The sequence below is a fragment of the Suncus etruscus genome, chromosome 11 (genome assembly GCF_024139225.1).
Source record: "Suncus etruscus isolate mSunEtr1 chromosome 11, mSunEtr1.pri.cur, whole genome shotgun sequence".
NCBI lineage: Eukaryota > Metazoa > Chordata > Mammalia > Eulipotyphla > Soricidae > Suncus > Suncus etruscus.
In genome coordinates, this window is record NC_064858.1 from 27,430,196 (window position 1) to 27,453,571 (window position 23,376).

Below are 23,376 nucleotides of genomic sequence, written 5' to 3' on the forward strand. Positions count from 1 at the left end.
AATTACTGTTTAGGCCATTACTATTAGTCTTTCTGATGCATAACACTTCTCAATTCAAACATACAAAATATAGAATTTTTAACAATAAATAATTGTTGTAAAATGGAATCTCACCAATGCTTCATTTTGCTTCTATTTAATATAAAACATATTCCTGATAATGACAGAACCCTCTATTATTTTTTAGATGCTATATATATACTTTTTATTAACACTACTTATTTTAGTACAAACTCAGGATATTCTTGAAAAACACAGATATATTATTTTGTTTTCTGTAAAATAAAATTTCTACTTAGGCCTATTTCCTGATATACCTCTTGTGAACTATACACCACAAACTATAGGCTCTCCACCCTAAAAAATCCAACTTTTTCAGAAAATTTTCAAGTTGTCTCTTTCTGCATGGATTGGTAAAGAGAAGTTGCTTTCCCCAAAAAATGTCTTTTGAGCAACAGAGTTCTCCAACATTTAAGCAAGTGTTCTCAGAAATCTCAATCATGACCTTACCTTTCTGGATCACCATGTCCACTTTCTTTAGGCTTTCTGAGTGTGCTGAAGATATTCTGGATTTGTTTACTTGGATTCCTTGCATATCTACAGCTGCCTAACAATTTTTATAACATAAAACTACTCAACCAATTAATTACTCAAAAGTTAGAACTAGAGAGAACAGTTAGAATTTAGAAATGTTTAGTGAACAGGAATTGACAGTAAGCCTGAAAATTAGAATGAATTACAAACACCAAGTAAAAATTACCTGTATAGTTCTGATGATGATTGTGAACTTCTAGCTAACAAAAGAACATTTTTTCCATGAATACTACAGTTAATATATCTGAGTTGTTATTTAGTACTCTGCAGCAAATGTCACTTCCATTCTTCAGGAACCAGCTCTTTTGTGTACAGTATTTATGGCACTCACTAATCCCTATTCAGAGGAGATTAGAAACTTTCATGAATTTAACCCATGCCTCAGATCTTACAATATTTTTTCCATGGAATGCAATTTTGGTAAAGTGAAAAAGTAGCAATTAAAGAGTAAAATCTGAGCAAGTTTCTGATAGGGGAAAATCATTCTCCATTAAAAAAATATCCCAAGGCTGGGATAGTCCCCTAGGAGATATGATCTTGGAAAGCAAAAATGTGCCCAAGAGGAATAAAAACAGGTTAGGGTCTTTTAGATGTAAAAGGCAACAGAAAAAAATAGAATAGAGTAAAAATTGTTAGAACTTTACTCAATACTTTTTTTTTTTTTGTTTTTTGGCCACACCCGTTTGATGCTCAGGGGTTACTCCTGTCTTAGGGCTCAGAAATTGCCCCTGGCTTGGGGGGACCATATGGGACACCAGGGGATCAAATCGCAGTCCTTCCTTGTCTAGCGCTTGCAAGGCAGACACCTTACCTCTAGCGCCACCTCACCAGCCCCAAACTTTACTCAATACTTTAAAGATCTGGCTATGTCAGCCTCTGCTCTTCCTGTACCAATTGAAACTTGATGTATCTGTTTCATGAATTGGGAGCTGGGGAATAATATTGTATTGAATGAATACATTATTTATTTATTGTATTTGTGAGCTTGTGAGCTCACCCATGGCTTCCCTAAAGGTTGGGTAGTCTTTATATGTTTCTTTGCTTCAGTATGTATTTATGTCATTCTTTGAGACTCACTTCCACTGGACAGAAAGTTGAAAGTGCCAACTTGATTGGACTTATTTTGGTAACTTACCACATTTTGAGGCTAAAATTAATCCCCTTAGTTGGTCAGTGAATTCTCAGCCCATTCTCCCAGAAAGAATGTTACTTGGCTTACAGCCTGGAAGCCAAAAACTATGCTAGAAAAGACAAGTCTACAGCAGTAGGGGGGAGAGTAAGGGAAAGACATCAGAATATGGTCAATGTGGCTACTTTGAGAGCTGGGATAATGTTTACATCAAAGGTTAATCCAATTCTGGATACTCATTACATATATGCTGAATTAAGTAGTGAATGATTCAACTGCAGTTTGAATAGTATCTCTTCTTAGGATGAGAAACTTTTGTAAAAGTTCATGTAATGTCTCAAAGTTAAATGGAAGTGGAGAATGATTATTGGGAGAGGCTAAAGAATGATCTACTTCATATCTATCACCAAAAGACTAAGTTAACTTATCACTTGCATGAGCCTTTAATAACTTAGATGGACCTTTAATGAAATGTTCTTTTATTTGTTTAAAAATATTTATTTGTTGGTTGGGTGATCACACCTGGCAGAGTTCAGGTTTACTTCTTGCTCTATGCTCAGGGCTAGAGGCACCATCTAGGGTACAGGGAATAGAACCTGGTCAGCCTCTTGCAAAGCAAAGCAGGAGCCTATCAGCTGTAATATCCTTCCAACCCCTCAATGAAAGTTTAAAGTGACCCATGAGAGGAACATTTGGGTGTAGAGAAAACAATGTGATGCTCATATTCAGATTTAGTTTACATTCTGGCTTTTGGAGAAGGAATCATAGATTAAGAAATGATGAGACCACCAGATAAATGAGAAAAGCAGGTTCTCTCCTAAGGTCTCTCAGAGCCCTGTAGGTACTTGGGCTTTTATTGCAAGAAACATGATGGTAGAATAATTAGATTTTTAAGTCATTACCTCTGGACTAGCACAGGTAGCAGTCATGGGTAAACCAGGTGGTAACTGCACTGCCAATATCTCTTCTGCCCTTACTGAACTTCCTACAGTCATAAAACATCAAATTAGGGTCCCTGCATCTTATTTATACAAAAAGGCTTGTAGTGTGAGTTCTGCTGTATTGTATCAGGGATTCTAGGGAAACCTAAATCCTAGGCTAATTTCCACTTCACACTTGCTTATAGTGTGGTCTATTATTGTGTAGGCTCCAAGTCTAGGTGCCTTCCTGCTTGTTGTGATCCATAAGACATTCAAACTGTTTTTCTACTTTCTTCTCTTCTAGGAGGGCCTGCACACATGCCCCATGATCTTACTACCCTGAACTAGTTTAGTTTCTTAAAATATTGTTTGTCAAGAAAATTAGTGTGTTTCTTCCTGTTTCACCATGAGACTCCGCTCTATCATGGCCTTGCAAAATTGGTCACCCATGTTATTACCCTGGCTTCTGCACCAGGGTTCTCTCTAGAGAAGCTCTTTTCTCAGGGAGACAGACACTCTGCCTACTGGTGGTTCCACATATTCACAGAGAGCTGCATTCTTTTGACCCAAGCTGTGCTGGACTCAGGGAGAAAGTGTGTGGAGTTAGCAGTCTGGGGTCCTGCTGGTGGCTGAGGCATGGGTTGCCGTGTAGGGCACTGTATGGAATGATGCTATGTGGGGTGTGGGGTATTCTATGTGGACTTGAGGTGCTGTGAATATGGTGCACTGTAAACAACTATGCTATGTGTTGCTAAGGCTGTTGCTGGCAGTCTAGGTGAAGCCAGACTCTATTAAACTAGGCAGCCCTCTAATGGTGGCTCCCATGCAGTAACTGGTTTGCAGGCAATGGCACTTGAACTGCTTTCGTAGAACCCAGGACTTGTGAACTTTTAAGTTGGTAACAGTGCTTGTACTGGAGTAGAAATGCTTGAGTTGACTTGGTTTGATTTGGGCTGTTCCTTGGTCCTGCTATGCCCCGGTTGTGCTTTGCAAGCCATGTGGATTTCTGACCTTTAGGGCATGCCAAGGCTTGCATTTCAGGGCAAGAGGTAGGAGCTGGAGGGTGACACACGAACCCTCACTCTTGGGGAAGAAGAAATCTGTATTGCTTAGGTTTTTGAACTGAAGGAAGTAGCTGAAGTGAACAGGGATAATCAGAAAGGTCTGGTTTCAGCATATTCTACCCATTGAGTGTGTATCATTTGTCACTGGTACAGCTTCTTTCCTGTGCTTTTTCAGATATTCTTCTTCCCCATAAACTGTACTTTAGAATAGTGGCAGAGCTCAAAGGGCCGAGTGTAGGTTTTGCAGGTAGGATGTCAGGATCCCTGGCACATCTTGGTCTGTTATACACCACTGGGAGCAAACAGAAATGAAGCACTGTGTGGCTTGATATTTAGTATGCCATATGAATACAGGACATACCCAGGACCTGTTTATCCCAGTCACAGTCACAATGTCCAGTCTTCTACTCCAGCCCTCCACTGAAGGTGGTGCTGCAACTCACTTCCTGTGGAAGGCGTAATCCCATTGTATTGGTTAGGGGAAAAAGATAATTTAGGACATTTTTAGGTATAAATTGAGTTAGTATAAATGAGGGATTCTTTAAGATGCAACCTTGATCCCATTAGGACTGTTTGCCCAAAAAGAGTATTTCCTTGAGCAGTTTAGGTCCTATTGATGGTAGTAAAATGCTAGAGAAGGGAGATGAAAAGAAATTATTAGGTAAAAGAAAAATATATTGAAGATTGGTAGAAATCTTAGGCTATCCATAGGGTTAAATATCAGAAAACTTGCTTTGTAGAGAATGCCCAGGGTGTGGCTGAAAAATCTTTTAGAAAGGAGGCTAGTGTGGGAATAAAGCATGGGTTTAGGCAAACACCTGAGAAGCAGTCAGGTAGAAAGTAGCATTACAGCTTTGGAAATATTATCTTCTGAGATTCAAGAACCCACCAAATAAGAATGGAAGGGAAAAGTAAGTTTGTCTACTTTGATTCCATGGGTGATTTGGCTGTAAACATATACTTTATTTCCCAGGAAAAGAAAGAAGGGCCTCAAAAGCAATCAGGAATGCAAACTCACCAAAAAAATCTAAGGAACATGAGGCTGGAGCAGTGGCGCGGAGCAGTAAGGTGTCTGCCTTGCTGGAGCTAGCCTAGGATGGACCACGGTTTGATCCCCCAGTGTCCCATATGGTCCCTCAGGTCATGAGCTATTTTTGAGTGCGTAGCCAGGAGTAACCCCTGAGCATCACTGGGTGTGGTCCCCAAAACAAAATAAACAAAATTTTAAGGACCAGGATTGATTTATTGTTGGTTTCCAGACTGGGGTCCTTCAGTGAGACAGGAATCCCTGATCTATTGAATCACACTGTGGGGCTGCCCTCACAGAGAAATTCTGAACACTGCAAACCCCTCAAAAGTAGGAATAATATAGTCCCAGTGGGTCAGGAACAGAGCATTAAACAACACAGAAGAATTCTGTAGCCTTCCAATCAAACACCATTCACCTTGTTAGAGTTTAGATTCACATGGAACTTGTTATCTACTTATTAATTCAAAATTTTTTTAAGATATAGTTTTGTCTTTAGATTGGTTTGTGTACCGCTAAGAAATGTTATAATGTACTACAATCTGGGGTCTTGAGGGACAAAGTAATTGTACATGGGTTCAGTTTTATTTTTCTTAATATTCTTTGACTGTGTCAGCAGGGGGATTTCTTCTGAGAACTCTGTTTTGGGGTGATTGTCCTTTCACTGTAACTTTACCTTGTCCTCTTTCTTTGCATCATTGTTCACATAATTAAAAATAAAAAAAAAAGATACAGTTTTGTTTGTGGGCCCTACCCAATTGTGTTCAGATAGGTTGTGAGGACCATATAGAATTCTGGAGATTAAACCCAGGTACTATAAGAGCATGACAAATATCCTACTCACTATACACAGGATCCTGGATTTCTTTCTTTCTTTTTTTTTTTAATTTGGAAAAGGAAGATTTACCCTTGGCCTGCCACATTGGATTTTGAAAATACATTGCTTTTCTAGTTCACAGCCTGAATCAATTATGTCTCATTTTCCCTCCAGATCGGATTTAGATTATATGAACCTTTGAACTTTTGACATTATGCTAGAAAGACTTGGGATTTGGGGATGGTTGGGGTAGAAGGAAAGTATGTTTCACATGCTAAAAAATAAAGAGTGGGAACAAAGGTGAAATGCTATGTGCTGAATTATGTCTTTGTTCATATGTTATTGTCCCAAACCTCACTGTCACTATATTTAGAGGTAGTAGGTTAAATAAAAACATAATAATCTCACTAAAACTAGAGTACTTGTATTAGATCTCACATCAATTCATTTGCACACAAATAAAGTCTTATAAGCACATAAAAAATGGAAAATGTACGCAAGCCAAGAGAAGGGGATCTAGAATAAAGTCTGTGTTGCTGGCTTCTTGCTTGTGAAGAGTTACTGGGATCCAGAACCTCGAAAACTAAAATTTTTGTTGTTTAAGTCCTAGCTTCTTAAACTGTGGAGCATGACCCCATAGGACATTGTATAATTGAGTGTAGGGTTGTGAAAATGTTGGCAATAGTAAAAAGTTTCTGAATTTGAAAAGACCAAAAATTAATTCAAGATCAACCATGCAACAAATCCAAGGTGTTTCTGGCAATGTTTTCTGGTGTTGCATTTCAGGATGGTTTAGCTGTGGAGGTAACAAGGGTTTAAGAAGTCCAGGTTTAAGTTACACGGTGTATGGAATGTTTTTTTAAACATATCTCAAACAGATAAACACAGCTTCCCTCATTATTATTCCTTTTATTTCCCTACTTCTTTTTCTCTCTCAAATATACATAAACCTAGTTTCCTTATCCTATTAAGAGCTATACAAACTAAGATAGCTGGAACTGGTCACTCTAGTCAAAAATGAGTTGCTGTAAGGGGATAAAGTGATATACATGGTAACTCTTCATTAACAATAGTGCAATAGTGCACAGTGTCAAAAGAAAAAAGAAAAAAAAAGGAAGAGAGAAAGAGAGAGAAGGAGAGAGAGGGAAGTAAAATATCTGCCCAGAGGCAGTCAGTGGGGAGAGTGGGAGGGAAATTGAGGACACTATTGATTGGGACATACACTGGTAAAGAGTGGTATACATCATTTGACTAAAATTCAATCATGAACAATTTTGTAACTATGCTGCTTAAATAAAGTAATAAAAATTATGATAACTACTTATTAGTTCTTATTATGAAAAATGTTAATATCTGTAACTGAACTTTGAGGAAACATAAGGTAAGGTAAGCTTCATAATATTCCATTATATATATATATAAACTGCAATTGATTATGTACCCATTAATATGTCTTCCCACACTGAAGCTGATTCCATGGCCTAATTTTTGTGCTAAGTGCTAAATAAATAATGGTGTTTATATGTATGAACGAATGCTATTGTGTCTGGAGTTAGATACCAAGAAGTGGGATTATTGAAGCATATGGCAACTCTATTCTTACTTTTCTGAGAAATCTCCAGCTGTTTTTCAGAGAAGACTGCATTTTCTCTTTCTCTTATTACTTTCTACTTTCACACACATTACTGTCTAGGGACATTCTATTTCCCAAGGGTATAATTCTAAAACCTTTTACTTCACCCCTGACCTCAAATAATAATAAGAGTGAGTATTTTCCCAATAATTTCTTCAATACTTGTAAATGAGACAAGGCTGGTAGATTCAGATCCCAAGATATAGAAGTCATTGGTGAGGTCAGAGTTACTGGTGAGATCAGAGTCGCTGGATGGTGAGGTCTCATCTTAGGCGAGTAGCACACTCACAAAGAAGTATCCACAAGCCACTTTAGGAGAGTGGCTCCACTTATCTTTGGTGGGAAAGGAATATTTCTATTAAGAGAAAGTAGGATGTGGACTCATTGTCAGCCAAGCAGTTAGGATGTGAGAGGAGATTACAACAGAGTTATGCTTCTGTGTTTAGAGAAGACATGCAGGAAAAGCAGGATGTGTGCTCTATATGTTAAAACAGGTGTGTGGTTAAGGTGATTAGCTACATATCCCCCTTTTAAACTTTATAGAAAAATGCAGAAACATGAGGTAAAACAAAGCAATCTTTTTCCTAAGGTTCTAAGAAAAAGGAGGATATCTCTATCTAAAAGGTAAAAGGGGTGGCAGTTTTTTGTATAGGTACAGCAAAAGTTGGGAAAAACAGAAAGAGAAAATTTATGTCCTAAAATTAGGGTGTCCCTACCAATGAAGCATCCTGCCTTAAGACCAATTACAGGCTCTGTGCATACTAATCTGTCTGACTCCAAAGTCTTTCTTCACGGTCCCAGGAAACATTCTCAATTATGGTTGTTACAGTCAGACTTTAGTAATTAAAGTTCTTGGTGTTTGCACAGATCCTATGTCAAAGTCAGGGTGTCTTGAAGAATCTCCTGTATCACACTATTAGGTAATGAGACAGGGAAATCATCTGCTTGAAAATCACAAGTCATGTAGTACTGTAGGAATAATCTCCTTACATGCAAATTAAGTCTGGCACATTTATGATTAAGTTGAAAGATTTTCAAACAGGCAATTCTAGATTAGAATCATCACTTTTAATAGTCATGCTAGAAAAAAACTTTTTTTTATAGAACTTACTTAGGAAGGATACAAATATGAATTAAGGTCCCACAGGGGGCCCAGAGAGATAGCACAGCGGCGTTTGCCTTGCAAGCAGCCGATCCAGGACCAAAGGTGGTTGGTTCGAATCCCGGTGTCCCATATGGTCCCCCGTGCCTGCCAGGAGCTATTTCTGAGCAGACAGCCAGGAGTAACCCCTGAGCATCGCCGGGTGTGGCCCAAAAACCAAAACCAAAACAAAACAAAAAGGTCCCACAGAAATTAATAAATGTTGGTACTGGAGCAGAGTTCTGGGAAGAAGTCACAAGCAGGAAGGAATCCAAGATACAGTGCATTTTCAGAAGCTAAGAAAACAGTGTTGCTACTATCATCCACATTTTGGGTTTTCTGGAAATAAATTATAGAATGCTCTGTGTTCCTGTGGACACTAAGTTTTAAGCATCACAGAACACGGCAGTATAGCAGTGATTGGAATAGAGTGCCAGATTGGCTCTGAATTCTTGGTGAGTTTGTGAAACTAATTGATCTCTTTATACTTTAATGTCATAGAAAATAAGATATAGTTAAGTGGATAGGGATCTTGCCTTGCTTAAAATGACCTGAGTTATATCTCCACCAGTTCCCTGAGCACTATCAAGAGTGATCCATGAACACAGAGGCACTAGTAAATCCCGAAGACCACTGGGTATTATCTCTAAACAAACAAAAAATTAAAAACTAAAAATTATATCAGCATCTTCATTTGTACCCCAGGGATAATAATAATGTTTATATTCTTTCTCAATAGGACGTGATATGTTATCATAGTTAGTTAACTACAAAGTTAGTGCTTTACGGATAATAATCCTTCTTTGGCAGAAATACTTTTGGAAACCTAGCTCTCAAAATAAAGCAGGAGAAAACAGTAACTAGAGGGAGCTGTAGGATCAGGAGAAAGCGGTTTCTCTTTGCCTTGCCTCTTTTTCATATGATACATTATATAACAGATTTTTCAATGGTTTTGTGTGTGGCTTGGCACCTGTTCACAGACTGACAGTTGTAAGCCACTGATATAAATGATAAATATATGGTAATTATGGTAAGTATATGATAATTATATATGGTGTTTATCTTATGCTTTTAATTCTTTCTGCTGTAAATTGAAATATTAAGGAAAGAGAATATGCCAGCAGGTGGTAATGCTATTTTAGAGACAAGCAGTTTCAGACCCAGAGTTTGCCTATATTTTCAGCATATAGGATTCAACTGCTTAAAATGTAAAGTGGGAGTCTAAAGTAAAAGTAAAAGGAGGCATGGTGGAAGAATGAGGTACCATGCAGAGGTAGAGGAGCTCAATTTCTAGATGTGACACATTGCCAGTTCCCAAGAATATCAGAGCCAGAGTTACAATGCAAAGGATTCCTGTGAAAATATACAATAATATGCATTCATCTTAAGCAGAAGCTATGAAACTTTACATTTTTAAAATCTAGGCCAGGCCTCTGGCATGCTACTTATTTGTTTGTTCAATCTGTATTTCTGAATATGACAAAACAGATGCACTTGTTAGCCTCCTGAATACGTGGTTGTGTTGGAATTGGAATCTTTCACTACTTTGCATTTTATTTATGAAGCAAGAAGTATGTTCCTATTGCATTGCCTTAGGCATGAAATAAATCAATGTCTGGGTTTGAAAAATATGGATTTAATTCAAGCCAGACCTGGCTGAAAGTGTTGTACAATTTAAGATTGAGTTGTACTGGTGTTGAAGGCTCAATGTTTAAAGAAATGTAGCCTAGTAAGGGGTTTTATGTGCAGATTCACCTGAATAATCTTGGTAGTCAAGTCCAAATAATGGTAAATAATCTCTTAATAAATTCTTTCTGAAAAGAGTCATTTATATAAAATTTAGAGGAAAAAATTGTTAGTTTCCAACAGCATCGACTTATTCATTACTTTAAAGGGGAAAATTATTCCTGAATGAATTGAAAAGAATCCTTCAGTGTCTCCAAGTTTTTACTCAGTTCTACATCTGCTCTGTCTGAAATGTTTTGTTCCTTCAGTTATGGAATACTTGATTAGTTCTAGGTTTATTCAGCCTGAAGTAATGACTACCTTTTGATTCATTGAGGGATTTGTACACAGTCAATACATACACAAGAAGTTGCGTGATAAGGAGTGAGTGCCAACTGCTAGGGAGAGAAATAGGTAAATTTAGGGGGAGAAAAGAAATGGTACATGTGTCACAAATGGTGGTGGATAAAGATCTTTTAGGAGCTATTTGGATAAGATCTGTGATCAAGTTTCAGGGAAGCAAATATTCCAGATTAGGACAGGACACAAAAAGTACCAAGATCCCAGCATAGGAAATACATCTCTTTTTGGTCCAGAGAACCAAAAGGAAATGGGAGGGAACAGAGTGTAGAAGTGGGACCTGCAACTCATTGAGTTTAGATTATAAGTCCCGGGAAAGCTCTGATTATATTAATTACAGACAAACACATATATTTGTACATGTGTAAGAATCAAAAAATGGTTAGAATACATAATCTGTTTCTCTCTTACCACATTATTCTATCTTATTTTTCTTGCCAATTTTTTCCAAAGTTAATTCAATAAAGAATCTAGAAATTCAAGAATGATTATATAAGGCATGATTTTTTAAACCTACTCTCAGTAGCTAAATTAAGTTTACTTTCTTAATTAATTTGTTCATTTACTCAGTTTGAATTTGTACTTAGTAAAAGGCAACACAGGAGAGAGATGGAGAAAAGAATCACTGACATCACAGTCTTCACTGGCATTATAGTTATTGTAGAGACACAACGAGGGCTGAAAATTACAGAAGGTTGACCATATCTGTGTTGTCAAAGAGGAATTCCGGTTATTTGAAACTTTGCAAAGCATATGATACTTTTGGTCTCTGGAATGACTTGGAAATGCAGGGTCTCAGAACTACTAAATTGCAACTGCAATTGTGGCAATCTCCCAGGTGATTCATAGCCAAAATGGAAGAAGCCCAGAATCAGACTTAAAAAAGTGAAGGGAGAAAAAAGGAATTAAGTGTTTTCTTAGCAAAGAGTGTAGGTTGCAACAACACAGCTCACTGTGAATGTGGTTAAGAAATTCAGATGAAGAATTGCAGTTAGTTGCATTGTGAGGATGGAGTTAAAGTCCATTGCCAGGATACAGAGGATGAAATCTATATTTAATCTGGGGCAGCTGCATTTTCCTAGTAGTTATGGGAGGCTGTTGTCTGATTTGAGAAAGAAGAGCGTCATAAACAGATTTTAACATTAGACTTTGAACACCTATAAATATCACTGGGTTTTCTTACAGAAAAGGGAAATAACACAAGAGGTATCAACTTGGTAACAATAAAAAAAATCACAGTATAGGACTAACATTGGAAGAAATGCCAAGCTGATGAAACTCCCAGATATACCAATCTTCAGGTTGAAAATTCTTTCTTGGAGTAGGGGCAGGAAAATCTCATCCTTGCTGCCAGAAACCCCAGCAGCAACACCCATATTCCATAAGGTCCACCATATAAATGGTCCATCTTTATAGCTTCACAATTAATCTCAAGAGATGCTGAGCAAAGAATCATCCCAGTTCTATAGCTCCAACCAGGTTTATGCCTGTGCAACAGTTGTATATTTCACGATACTTACAGCCCAATAGGAATACAGCAAATTAGATGGGAAAGCAGCACAGAAGCCAAGTAAGACCAATAAGCTAAAGCAACAAAGAAGGTTTAACTAATACCATTAAGTCTTCATACAATGTCTTTTATAACACTATTGTGAGACATACACATTTTTAAAAATTTTCTTTTACTGAACTAATTTTTGGTAATTGTATTTACCATTTTTAATCAAAAAAAGCAATAGAGAATAAATAGTTTTGCCTGCTAAGGGGGTGGCCTTAGAGAGTGGGGTGGGTGGAAACTGAGAACAATGATGAAGGGAAGGTCACACTGGTGATAGGATTAGTGTTGAAACATTAAATGCCCCCAAACAATGGTGTTATAAACAACTTTGTAAATCCCAGAGTTTAAATAAAGTAAGAAAAAAGTATGACATCATTTATTATTTGATTCTTGGAAATTTTCAAGAGAAAAAAATTAAGTGAAGGCATAATTTGATGCGTTGGGGGAAAAACCAGTTTCAGATTATGTTTCAGATGGCTAATATTGCAGTTATAGGGCTGGGAGAAGGTTACTTGGTTCCCTTGAGCACTGCCTGGAACAACTTCTGAGCACAGCTGATTGTGGCTTCCAAACCAAAAATAACACAAGTACCATTGAGTGTAGCCCTGGAAGAATTCAATCATCACCAGCTTGGCCCTTAGTGGTCCCCAGACCACTCCACCACAGCCATGGAGGGACCATTTCTTGGATCCTAGCATTTGATCTTCCAGCCCAGTGGTCAGAATAACTCTAGAGGTCATTCCCAGACTCCCCGAGCACTTCTTATTCCCCATTTCTCCCCCACAAAAAATAAGCCTGTTTATTTTTGTTAGATGAATTTAATTATGTCTAAGATGTCAGATTTTCCCCTAACAGAGTGAACTCAATAAGTTTTCTATGCAATGAATTTAATGCATATAAATAAACGGTTATGCAGAAAAATAAGCAACCTTTTAAACAGTTTTAAGTCCTTTTGTTAAGAATATGGTTTATCATACTTTAGGTAATATTTTTAGGTTTCTCAAGGACAAATGAGAAAAGATATGTTTAGAAATTGGCTTGCAAAAAAAAGTTATTTTGGGGGGGGCATTGCTACCAAAAAGCTTTGGGAAATAAAAAAGAAAAAGAGAGATTGTGGGAGATTATTTTGAGGCTTTAACCTTAATTACATCGCTGCAAAGAAAATTCTTGACAAGTATTTTCTCTCACCCACTCAGTAAATAGTTGCTTTGGTTAAGATTGATGAGAAAAACAATCCCTGCTTATCCATTAGCATGGCAGCAGCAGGGCTGAGAGGCCAGCAAGAAACAAAACAAAAATCAACTTTCATTTCACACTAGTGAAGTTGGAGAGTAACATATCACTAATTCAAGTACAAAGACAGAGTTGGAGCAATAGCACAGCGACAAGGAGTTTGCCTTGCATATGGCTGGCCAGGACAGATCTGGGTTTAATCCCTGGCATCACATATGGTCCCTTGAGCCTGCCAGGAGCAATTTCTGAGTGTAGAGCCACTGTATGTGAACCCCCCCCCAAAAAAAAAACAAAAACAAAAAAAAACAAAAACAAAGTTAATATCTACTTCAATAAGATGCCTATTTTCCAACCCAAAATCTTTATCTCTGAGTTTTCTATTCCCCTCCCACCAGTTTTGTATTTTTATCCATGGGATTGCCTTATAAGGAGACATGAAGATTACAGACATTTTCTTTGATTCTATTGACACCCTCACTATGGTAGGAGTAAAGTTGCTACATTTTTAAGAATGACCTTCAGATAGGACTTAAGCTCCAATAAATTCCACTAAAATATTCTTCCTCTTAATGTTTTTTTCCTGTTTTCTCTATGATTTTGGAAGTGGGATAAGGGTTGGGTTACATGAAGGAGGCCGTAGTCAGGGGCTATTTCTGGCTTTGTGTTCAGGAGTGACTCCTAGTGGTGCTCCAAGGACCATATGTGGTGCTGAGGATATAAAACATGGTCAACCACATGAAAGGCAAGTGTGTTATCTCCTGTGTTTCATCTCTTTGTCCGTGTTCTGCTTTCTCTAAATCCCACTTTTCACCATACTGAGAATGCTACTAGTTTACCCTTGGTCATGAGTTAAGTTTAAATAGAGTATTTTGAGTTTTTCTTTTAGAACAGTAATTCAAACTACCAATAATTAATAGCTGAAGAAAATATTAAATATGCCTTCATAGTTTAGAATTATTGTTGATTAATGTCATGTTGTTGGTAAACACAGGCGATGGCAATTATGGGATGAAACTTATCTAACGAAAAAATAAAAAACAGAAACATACAGGTAATACAAGTAGTTTATTTAGTACCACATCATTGGATCAGGTTGGTATGATGGAAAGAAAACTTTATATTTTGACTTGGGTTTGGTCCTAGCTCTGTCCTTTAAGGTTAAGAAACTAATTTAATTAGTCTCTAAGAAGTTTAACTTTCAAATATTGGAGGACAACATCTCACACATGATTCTAGACTGCTTACATACATTAAATGTGAATAGTACTATGGTTACAATATTTATTAATCCTCTACATACAAGGACAAGAAAGCTTGTAACAATTTTATTTACAAGAACGACAACTTAAGTATTTGTAATAGATGCTAGAAAAGATAATAACCAAATATGTGAATTCCACAAGATATCTGATTATATGTTTCTATATGAATTTCTATATTTCAAAATATAAAGAAGGAGTTTATAATTATCATCCTACTTAAGATTTGACTTAATCCTAATGGTACCATTGGGCTATATTAGAAAGTGGCTAAGGTGGATTTTAATACTATTACATAGGCAAGCATCTCAGGTTGGAAATTAGACTAGTAATTAAACTACAGTGAAAAATTTTCTACTAGGGTTACAGCTAATATAGCAATTCACACACACACAAAAAGAATGTGTAAATAATATATGAAATTGTATATAAATGAAAAGTTTTAAAATTAAATTTATTAGCCTACCTTCTAGAATACATTGAATTATTTTTGTTACCAGGTATATAATATACTACTTAGGATTTAAAAAATTAAAAACATTTAAAAATGAGAACGAATTTATACATTTAATACCGTTTTGATTAAAGTTGGTGGTGGAATTCCCAGAATTTAAAAGTCGGCTTCAAATTATTATTCTCCTAAAGCTGGGTTTCCTTGCCTGGCCAGGAATTAGATTGTAGCAAATGATCACCTGTAGTACAACTTTCGATCTTGACTCTTGTTGCTACCATTGCTCTTTTTCTGTTGGTTCTGAAGCTTCTGTGTTTTGAGACACAATTTTTTCTTAAAATGAGAAGTACTGCAACACTTAGAAAAATGGATATTGTTCCCAGTATCATAGTTAGTCCCAGATAAATGTGTCTAGAAAAAAAAAGAATCTTAGTCATAATTATTGCAAATGTATAAGTTTAACAAAAAGATAAAAGGAATAACCCCTACATTAATTCAATAAAATGAACCATTAATAATAAAAACCATCAGGTTGATGATTTCTTTTAAGAATGCCAATTCAAAGGTCACTATAGATGACCTCTTGATAGCCACTCTGTGGATGAGAAGCTGAGCATAGTTCAGACCTTCCAATTCACTGAGAAGCATGGTGAAATATGTCCAGCTAGCTGGAATTCTACTAGTGATATCATCCAACCTGATATCTAGAAGAATAATGAATAGTTATTTAAACAGAAGAATTCTGGATCAATTTAGGACCCTGCTGCAGTGAGCAACCATAAGAACAAACCACTTGTTGTGAACATTATACTTAAAACATGAGACCTTGTATACTGCTCAGATGTGGTGTTGGATCTGAAGTTCTTCCCCAAGGAATTAAATATGGGCTGGTCTTTTCTCCCCCTGGCAAAAATAGTCTGAGTTGTGCTTCAGGACAGTCCAATGATGTGTATAATAAACATCACATTTGACTTTTTGTAGTGTCTATTAAACTTGAACTGAGAGGGAAAAGAGAAGAATGCCAATATTGTGACTACAAAAAGCCTTTTTGTGAACCTTCAACAAAGTGTTGAAGGCTAACATAAATAAAGCATTTTCCCTAATGACACCATTCGTGGTTATTGATAATTATATTATCACGTTCATCCTATATGTATTGCCTTTTTATCAGATGTTTTTCAAATTAACCCTGAACAGGAAAAAAAATCCCTACAAAAATGAGCAATGTTAAAGAGGTAACAGGGTTTCAGTAGAATATAATGATTGAAGAATGAATGAACGTGTATTATTTTCTCCCATGATAAGTCGTTAGCTATACATTCTACCATAAGACTATGGGAAGGTATGGAATGACAGTGTGAATGACTCACAGATTCTTAGTATCTGATTGAGTTACTTATTTTTTCTTTTCTTTTTACAGTAAAGTGAATACTATAGCCTCAGCAATGGTGAGTGAAGTAACACAAATTTTATTCATAGATCCAGACCCTTTTAGACGCCTAAACAAATTCTCACATCACTTCAAAGACTGTTTAATAAAACTTATTTGAGATGGTAGGTTCAACTCACATCCAAGTTCCATGGGTCAGCACTAGTTTATTTTTCTAGAAAATGCTCATAATGTCAGGCTTAAAAAAAAAAAAAACCTTCTTGCTTTTAAGCTACTGAAGCACTGCTTTAAGCAATAAAGGGACTAAATGTTTGATGAAGTGAACTGAATGATACCATAGTTAAACACCATGCACCCTCAGCCCTGTATACACCCTCATACACAGAGAAAACCTTTTGCTTTTATGCATTTCAAGTACTGGAATAATTGAACATCAGTTTGGCAATAAAAGCCGGACAGATTCAGAGCCAAATCCAACTCTTGCCCAGGGGGATTATATCTGACGTAAATGGGACAGTCTGGCTCAGTTTGAAAAAGAAAAGAATTAAACCTAAAATGTGACCCAAATTTAAATGCTTTGGAATTTCAAGGAACTGCTCACTTGTGTGCATGAACTTGTACAATTATACTCTGTTCTGGAATGTTACAGCATATTTTTATGGTGATTACTCCTTAAAAGTGGGAGTCAAGATTAGATATAAGGAAAAATGAAGAGATGGAGCCAAATAAATGAATAATAATGTAAGTATTCTATAAAATGAAATACACTTCTCCAGTAGACTGTCCTTTTATTTATAAGCAATAATATGGCTGGAGGAATGACAATGTTATTGTGCAAACATGAGATGCTGTAGTGAGACATGGGAAGGAACTTGAGACAGTACCTAAATGCATTGGAATCATACAATCTGCAGGATCCTCGACTTCCACATGGCTTAAATCCCCATTTGAGGCATGAAGTATCAATCAAAACCCCAAAGTATACCGGAGCTGGGATTCCTGCTGTGGGAAAAAAAAATCATTATGATGATAAAATATGTGATTTTTAAGAATGAAAAAAATTTTCTAGAAAGATTTCTATTTTCACAAAAGAAATGTCTTAGACATCACTGTGTGTGTCGGAGATCAAAATATGTAGCTTCCACCCAGCATAGGCCTAAAATGCAAGGAATGTCTTAAGAAATAGATGATATAGAAGATGATCTGATTAGGAACATAAAATTTTCTCACACAGAAAATTTATTTTTATAAAGAAAAGCTATGTAGAGGCATTAGATTACACCTTATTTTACTCCAAAGATCATCTCTGCTTTCTTTGTATCTATTGGTTTACAACATGGTTTCATCCAAAACAAAGAATGTCTTATTTGTAAACCTGGGTGGGACAGGCTCAGGATAGCAGCCCCACTCAGGGTTGGTCTCTGTACTCAATAAAAATGGCAGTCCTGGCAGGCAGCTGGCTCTCCATATTAGGTAGAAGACTTCCAGACGAGACATGTTTCACCCTTAGCCTGGTTGGAATTATTTCATGCATGGCCCTGATTCAGACTCATTCACCTGAACTTGCAGATATGGCATGTGGGGTGATTTTACAACTGGCACTTGAACAGAGACTCAAGAAACCAAGAAGACCCCAATGATGGTTAGAAGACTTCCAGACTACATTTGTTTCACCTTTAGCCTGGTTTGGATTATTTTATATAGTGTGTGGGATGATTTTACAATTGGCGCCTGAATAGCCCAATTGGGTGGTTCAGAAGCAGGCAGTCAAGGGGAGAGAGATGGAGACTTGGGCACCATCCCAGACACCGATGTCTAATATCTTTTCTCTACTGGAGGCGCTTTTTTTTTGCCAGGACCAAGACCCCCTGACCTGCAGCAGCTTATCTAGGAGACCCAAACAGCCACCACAGAAGATGGAGGATCCAAACCCAAGCAAAGCCCAACAGTGGAGAAGCTGTTTTCAGAACCTCTTGTAACTTTCTCCTAGGCTAATATCTTGATTCTATTTTTATCAATCACTATATTGCTGGTTAAAATGTGTGTTTTAATTAATTAATTAATTAATTAATTATTTTTGGTTTTTGGGTCACACCGGCAGCGCTCAGGGGTTACTCCTGGCTCTACACTCAGAAATCGCTCCTGGCAGGCTCAGGGGACCATATGGGATGTGGGCATTCGAACCACAGTCCTTCTGCATGCAAGGCAAATGCTCTACCTCCATGCTATCTCTCTGGCCCCTTAAAATGTGTTTTATCTGTATGGAACTTAACTGTTTTGTTCTAAGCCCCACTGCAAAATGAAAATTTTGTATCCCGTTTTAGTGGTTAAATATTAGTTTGCACAATTGTGGGGAAAATGCATACTATTGTTAGTTTTAAAAGTTCTGTTATTCTAGTGAATGTTTCCCAATTGCTAGATGTTTGATTGTGTATATTGTGTAACAATTTATTCTCAAATTATGTCTGAAAAAATGTTCTGATCCGCAACTTTTGTCCGCAGAAGTATATGGAAATGAACTTTGATATTATAGACTTTTATCAGCAGTGCTCATTATAAGAATGTTGTAGCAAGCATATTTTGCAGAAATATTCTTGTAATTTTGTTTAGGAAGTTTATGGAAAGGAACTCAGATGTTGTAGACTTGTATTACAGTGCTTGGTGTAATAATGTTTAAGAATTTTCGAATTAAGTGTATCTGCAGAAAGGTTCTAAAGTTTATGTTCAAAGAAGCCTATGAAAAAATGTTGTGAGATGTATAAGACAAAGATGTGGAAAAGCTGATTGTTTTGAGAATGATGTATACAGCTTAAATGTTGATGCTATTACAGTCAACTTTTATTGTGCCTATGTAGAATAACCACTTTTGTAAATTCTGATCTGGGATTTCTACTCCTACAAGAGAATATTAGAACGTGGCTTATGTATCCCTCAATTTTTTGAACAAAAAGGGGAAGTTGTTGAGTTATACCTTATTTTACCCCAAACAAAGATCATCCCTGGTTTCTCCTTTGTGGGGAGGGGTTGTCACCCCTGGCAGTACTCAGGATTACTCCAGGATTTGTGCTCGGAAATTGCTCCTGACAGGCACAGCAGACCATATGGGATGCCGGGATTCGAGCCACCGACCATCTTGGATTGGCTGCATGCAGGGCAAACACCTTAACTGCTTGTGCTGTCTCTCCAGCTCCATCATGCCTGGTTTCTTTGTATCGGTTGGTTTACAACTTGGTTTCACCCAAAACAAAGATTGTCTTATATGTAAACCTGGATAGGACAGGCTCAGGATAGCAGCCCTACTCAGGGGTGGTCTCTGTACTCAATAAAAATGGCAGTTCTGGCAGGCAGCTGGCTCTCCATATTAGGTAGAAGACTTCCAGACTAGATATGTTTCACCCTTAGCCTGGTTGGAATTATTTCATGAATGGCCCTGATTCAGACTCATTCACCTGAACTTGGAGATATGGCTTCTGGGGTGATTTTACGACTGGCACTTGAACAGAAACTCAAGAAACCAAGAAGACCCCAATGATGGTGAGTGACTTGACCCAGTGGTGGATAATCAACATGACAGCCCCCTCAGCTGGACTGAATGGGAACTGCAGGATACTATGTGAAAAAAGAAGAACATATACTGTTTGAGCTACATATGTCTGTTTGATACAGACAATGTATCACACAGAGAAACAAAACAAGGGAAAGCTAATATAAAATTTTCCAAGAGGCCAGTTTGTATTTTTAGTAAAAAACTGAAATTAACAAGAAGTAGGGAATAATGCCAAAGGAAGAGGCAAGAACAATGATATATGGACAGGGGCGAAGGCTTTTGGGCATTTTGGGTGGTGAAGGATTAATAATCTTATACAATAAAAGCATAAAAGTTATCATAAGTATATATCATATCATAATACAGTGGTAAGGTGCTTGATATACGTAAGACAAACCCTGGTCCAATCTCTGTCTAAATGTCTACTTGATCTGTTATTTCCTTCAAGATCACTATTTTCTTATTAAATTTCTGTCCGATCAATCCATTGATGTACGTGGAGTCTTACTAGTTTATTGCAGACTGAAAAGGAGAGATATGGGGGTGTCTCATGCCATCATGAGAGTGATTTCACTGTTATATACTGTGATATGAGCACTTAATTGTCTTCTTGACTATCAAAGGCATTTATATGTGTTTATGCATAAAATTTCTATTTATATCTTCTAACTGTTCTATTTGGCTGTTGGCCTTTCTGTTCTTATTTGCCTTCTGACTTTGCCAATTTTGAGTATATTTTTTTATGGAATCAGTTTTACATATCATTCCTTCTGCTTGAAAGAATTTTTCTATACTATAGATTAACACATATATTTCCAAATTAGTATAAACATATAGAATAGTGCCAGTCAATTTCATATTTCAGAATCAATAATTTGACATTTTCTTTTATACTTGTTTATTACATATTGTAGAATTACAGATATTCAAGGTTGCATGTATTCCATTTACATAAAATTCCAGTTTTATCAAGATTATCTTTATATTCAGATCAACCCATTTTATTTTATACCTACATAAGACAAATTTATGTTCAGATTTTTCTAAAGCTCTGAGTTTGTTTTTGCCCCTGTGATATTTCTTGTCAAATTTACAAGTCATTTATGATCATTTCCTTTCTTCTTTATAGTATAAGCTTTTAAGGTCAGAAATCTTATCTGATTCATATGCCCTATTATTGATTGGTTTTAACTAGTGCATATTGACATATTCTAGCACTGAAACTCCAAAGATCTTTCATTTTAATAGCTAAACAAATTACATTTAGGCTTAGATTTTTTTGGGGGGGGTTTTTGGGCCACACCCAGTGATGCTCAGGGGTTACTCCTGGCTATGCGCTCAGAAGTTGCTCCTGGCTTGGGGGACCATATGGGTCGCCGGGGGATCGAACCGCGGTCCGTCCAAGGCTAGCACAGGCAAGGCAGGCACCTTACCTGTAGCGCCACCGCCCGGCCCCTAGGCTTAGATTTTTACTGATTTATTATATTTTCCCTCAGAGAGCTCTGATACAACAATAGGGGAAATGTTGTTATGCTCATAAAGTCACTTTTTTAATCTCCGAGCATAGCAATGTTCTTTATAAACATTTATGGAACAAAGTAATAGAGAGATCAAGGAAAGGATTGGAGGGAGACTGAAAATAAAATAATCATCCATATCATTTAGTGATGCTTGATAATTCTATAAAACATTTAAAAATACTTAACATATACTTGTGATGATGGCCATAATCAAATGATAGATAATACATACCAAGAACTCTTATTGCTAATGTGTAGATGCCCAGGGCAAAAGACTTAAGCTTTGGCTTTATGCACCTAAATAACAAGAACAGAATTACATGAAGCATAATACACTAAAACAAATCACAATGTGTCAGTCTAACATATAAAATTCTGTTAGAATTCAAGTAGCATTTAATAAAAATTTGTCAGTGTCTTCACTTAGGGAAGCCAAATTATGTAAATACCATGCTCTATTGCATGCAAATAAGCTTGCAGTTAGTAATTCTAGAAGGCAAAATCCCTCCCAGCGTTCCTCAAACTTTTTAAACAGGGGGCCAGTTCACTGTCCCTCAGACCATTGGAGGGTCTGACTATAGTAAAAACAAAACTTATGAACGAATTCTTATGCACACTGCATATATCTTATTTTGCAATGAAGAAACAAAACAGATACAAATACAATATGTGGCCCGCGGGCCATAGTTTGAGGACCACTGGTAGTTCATTTGAAGGTCTAGTGGAGAGAAAAGTCTTATCTTCTAGAATCCTGATTGTTCAACTGACCCAGATAGTTTCATAGCATACTATATAGCACCCATGAACAACAATCTTGGTCTGAGAACTCTCAGCAATACATTCCTATCTTCTCAAATTCACAGTTAATCTATAACCACAGATTTCTTAAGCTCTCCTTGTCAAGAAAAGATTTACCGACATTAGACCCTTTTATCTGTTTATCTTTCCTGGTCGATTTTTGTAGTATAACTATAGCAAAAATGAAAGATGATTTTTCAGTAAAATTTTATCTTTATGCTTAATAATTTTATCAAAATTATACTTTAGATTACCTTGATTAATTGTTTAATAGTAATGCTTATAAAGTTAACTCAGTTATGAAGAAAAACTTATTATTCAGAATCTTAGTTTTTAAAATCTAATCTAATTTTAAATCTCAAACTTATTTAATTTTGTATTGTTATCTGTGGCTCGAGTCAATAATAAAAGTTTAAGCATAAATTATAATAAAAGAAAAACCTATAAGGAATTTAGTAAAGATACAAGTACAAGGAGGTTAAGAAAAACATATGGAACATTTTTACTTTATAATTTACAAATAGATGTTTGTCTAATAACTCTACTTATTACTCCATTAATTGCACTTAAAATGGCCTACATTTAAAAATTATTTTTTATATAAAATATTTAGAGGTTGGAGCAATAGCACACAGCAAGTAGGGGGTTTGCCTTGCATAGGACCAACCCAAGTTCACTCCCCAGCATTCCCAAAATTACTCCTGGCAGGACTAATTTCTGAGTGCAGAACCAGGAGTAATCCAAGTATTACTGGTGTGCCCCCCACAAAGAAAATATTTAGAATGTATTTTATCAGTGCTTAGTTTTTATTTATGATAAAAATTTAGATGTTCACTTGTAATAAGCAAAATGACACATTCATTTAAAAATTTTATAGATTACTGAAAAAAATATTTTAAGTCATTTACTTGGTTTTCATGAATTAGAATCCTCACATGACCCAGTATCCAAAGTCTGGTATTCTCCCTCTTAAAATAATTTAAGTCAGGAAAATGTAAGTACAGAAAAATAATAGCTTAAAAATAGGTATTATATGTCTTTAAAGCATCTTAAAAATTGTATTGCAGAGCCAGGGAGATGGCAGAGGTTGAAGCATATGCTTTGTATGTGAGAGCACTATATTTCATCCTTGGCATTAGTTCACTCTAGTAGAGATACCCGAGCTATATGTGACCCCAAAACCAAACAACATAATTTTATCACTGTCAAT

General features: G+C 36.5%; 1 protein-coding gene across 1 annotated transcript in view; it reads right to left on the reverse strand.

The window, feature by feature from the left end:
- Nucleotides 1–14,940: 14,940 nt before the first annotated feature.
- The window catches only part of LOC126022853 (solute carrier organic anion transporter family member 1C1-like), a 48,611-nt gene continuing 40,175 nt past the window's right edge, over nt 14,941–23,376 (reverse strand). The window contains 3 exon segments of the mRNA XM_049783887.1: nt 14,941–15,322; nt 17,186–17,303; nt 21,601–21,665. Of these exon segments, the coding sequence (XP_049639844.1) occupies nt 15,100–15,322; nt 17,186–17,303; nt 21,601–21,665 (406 nt within the window). The 3' untranslated portion in view covers nt 14,941–15,099.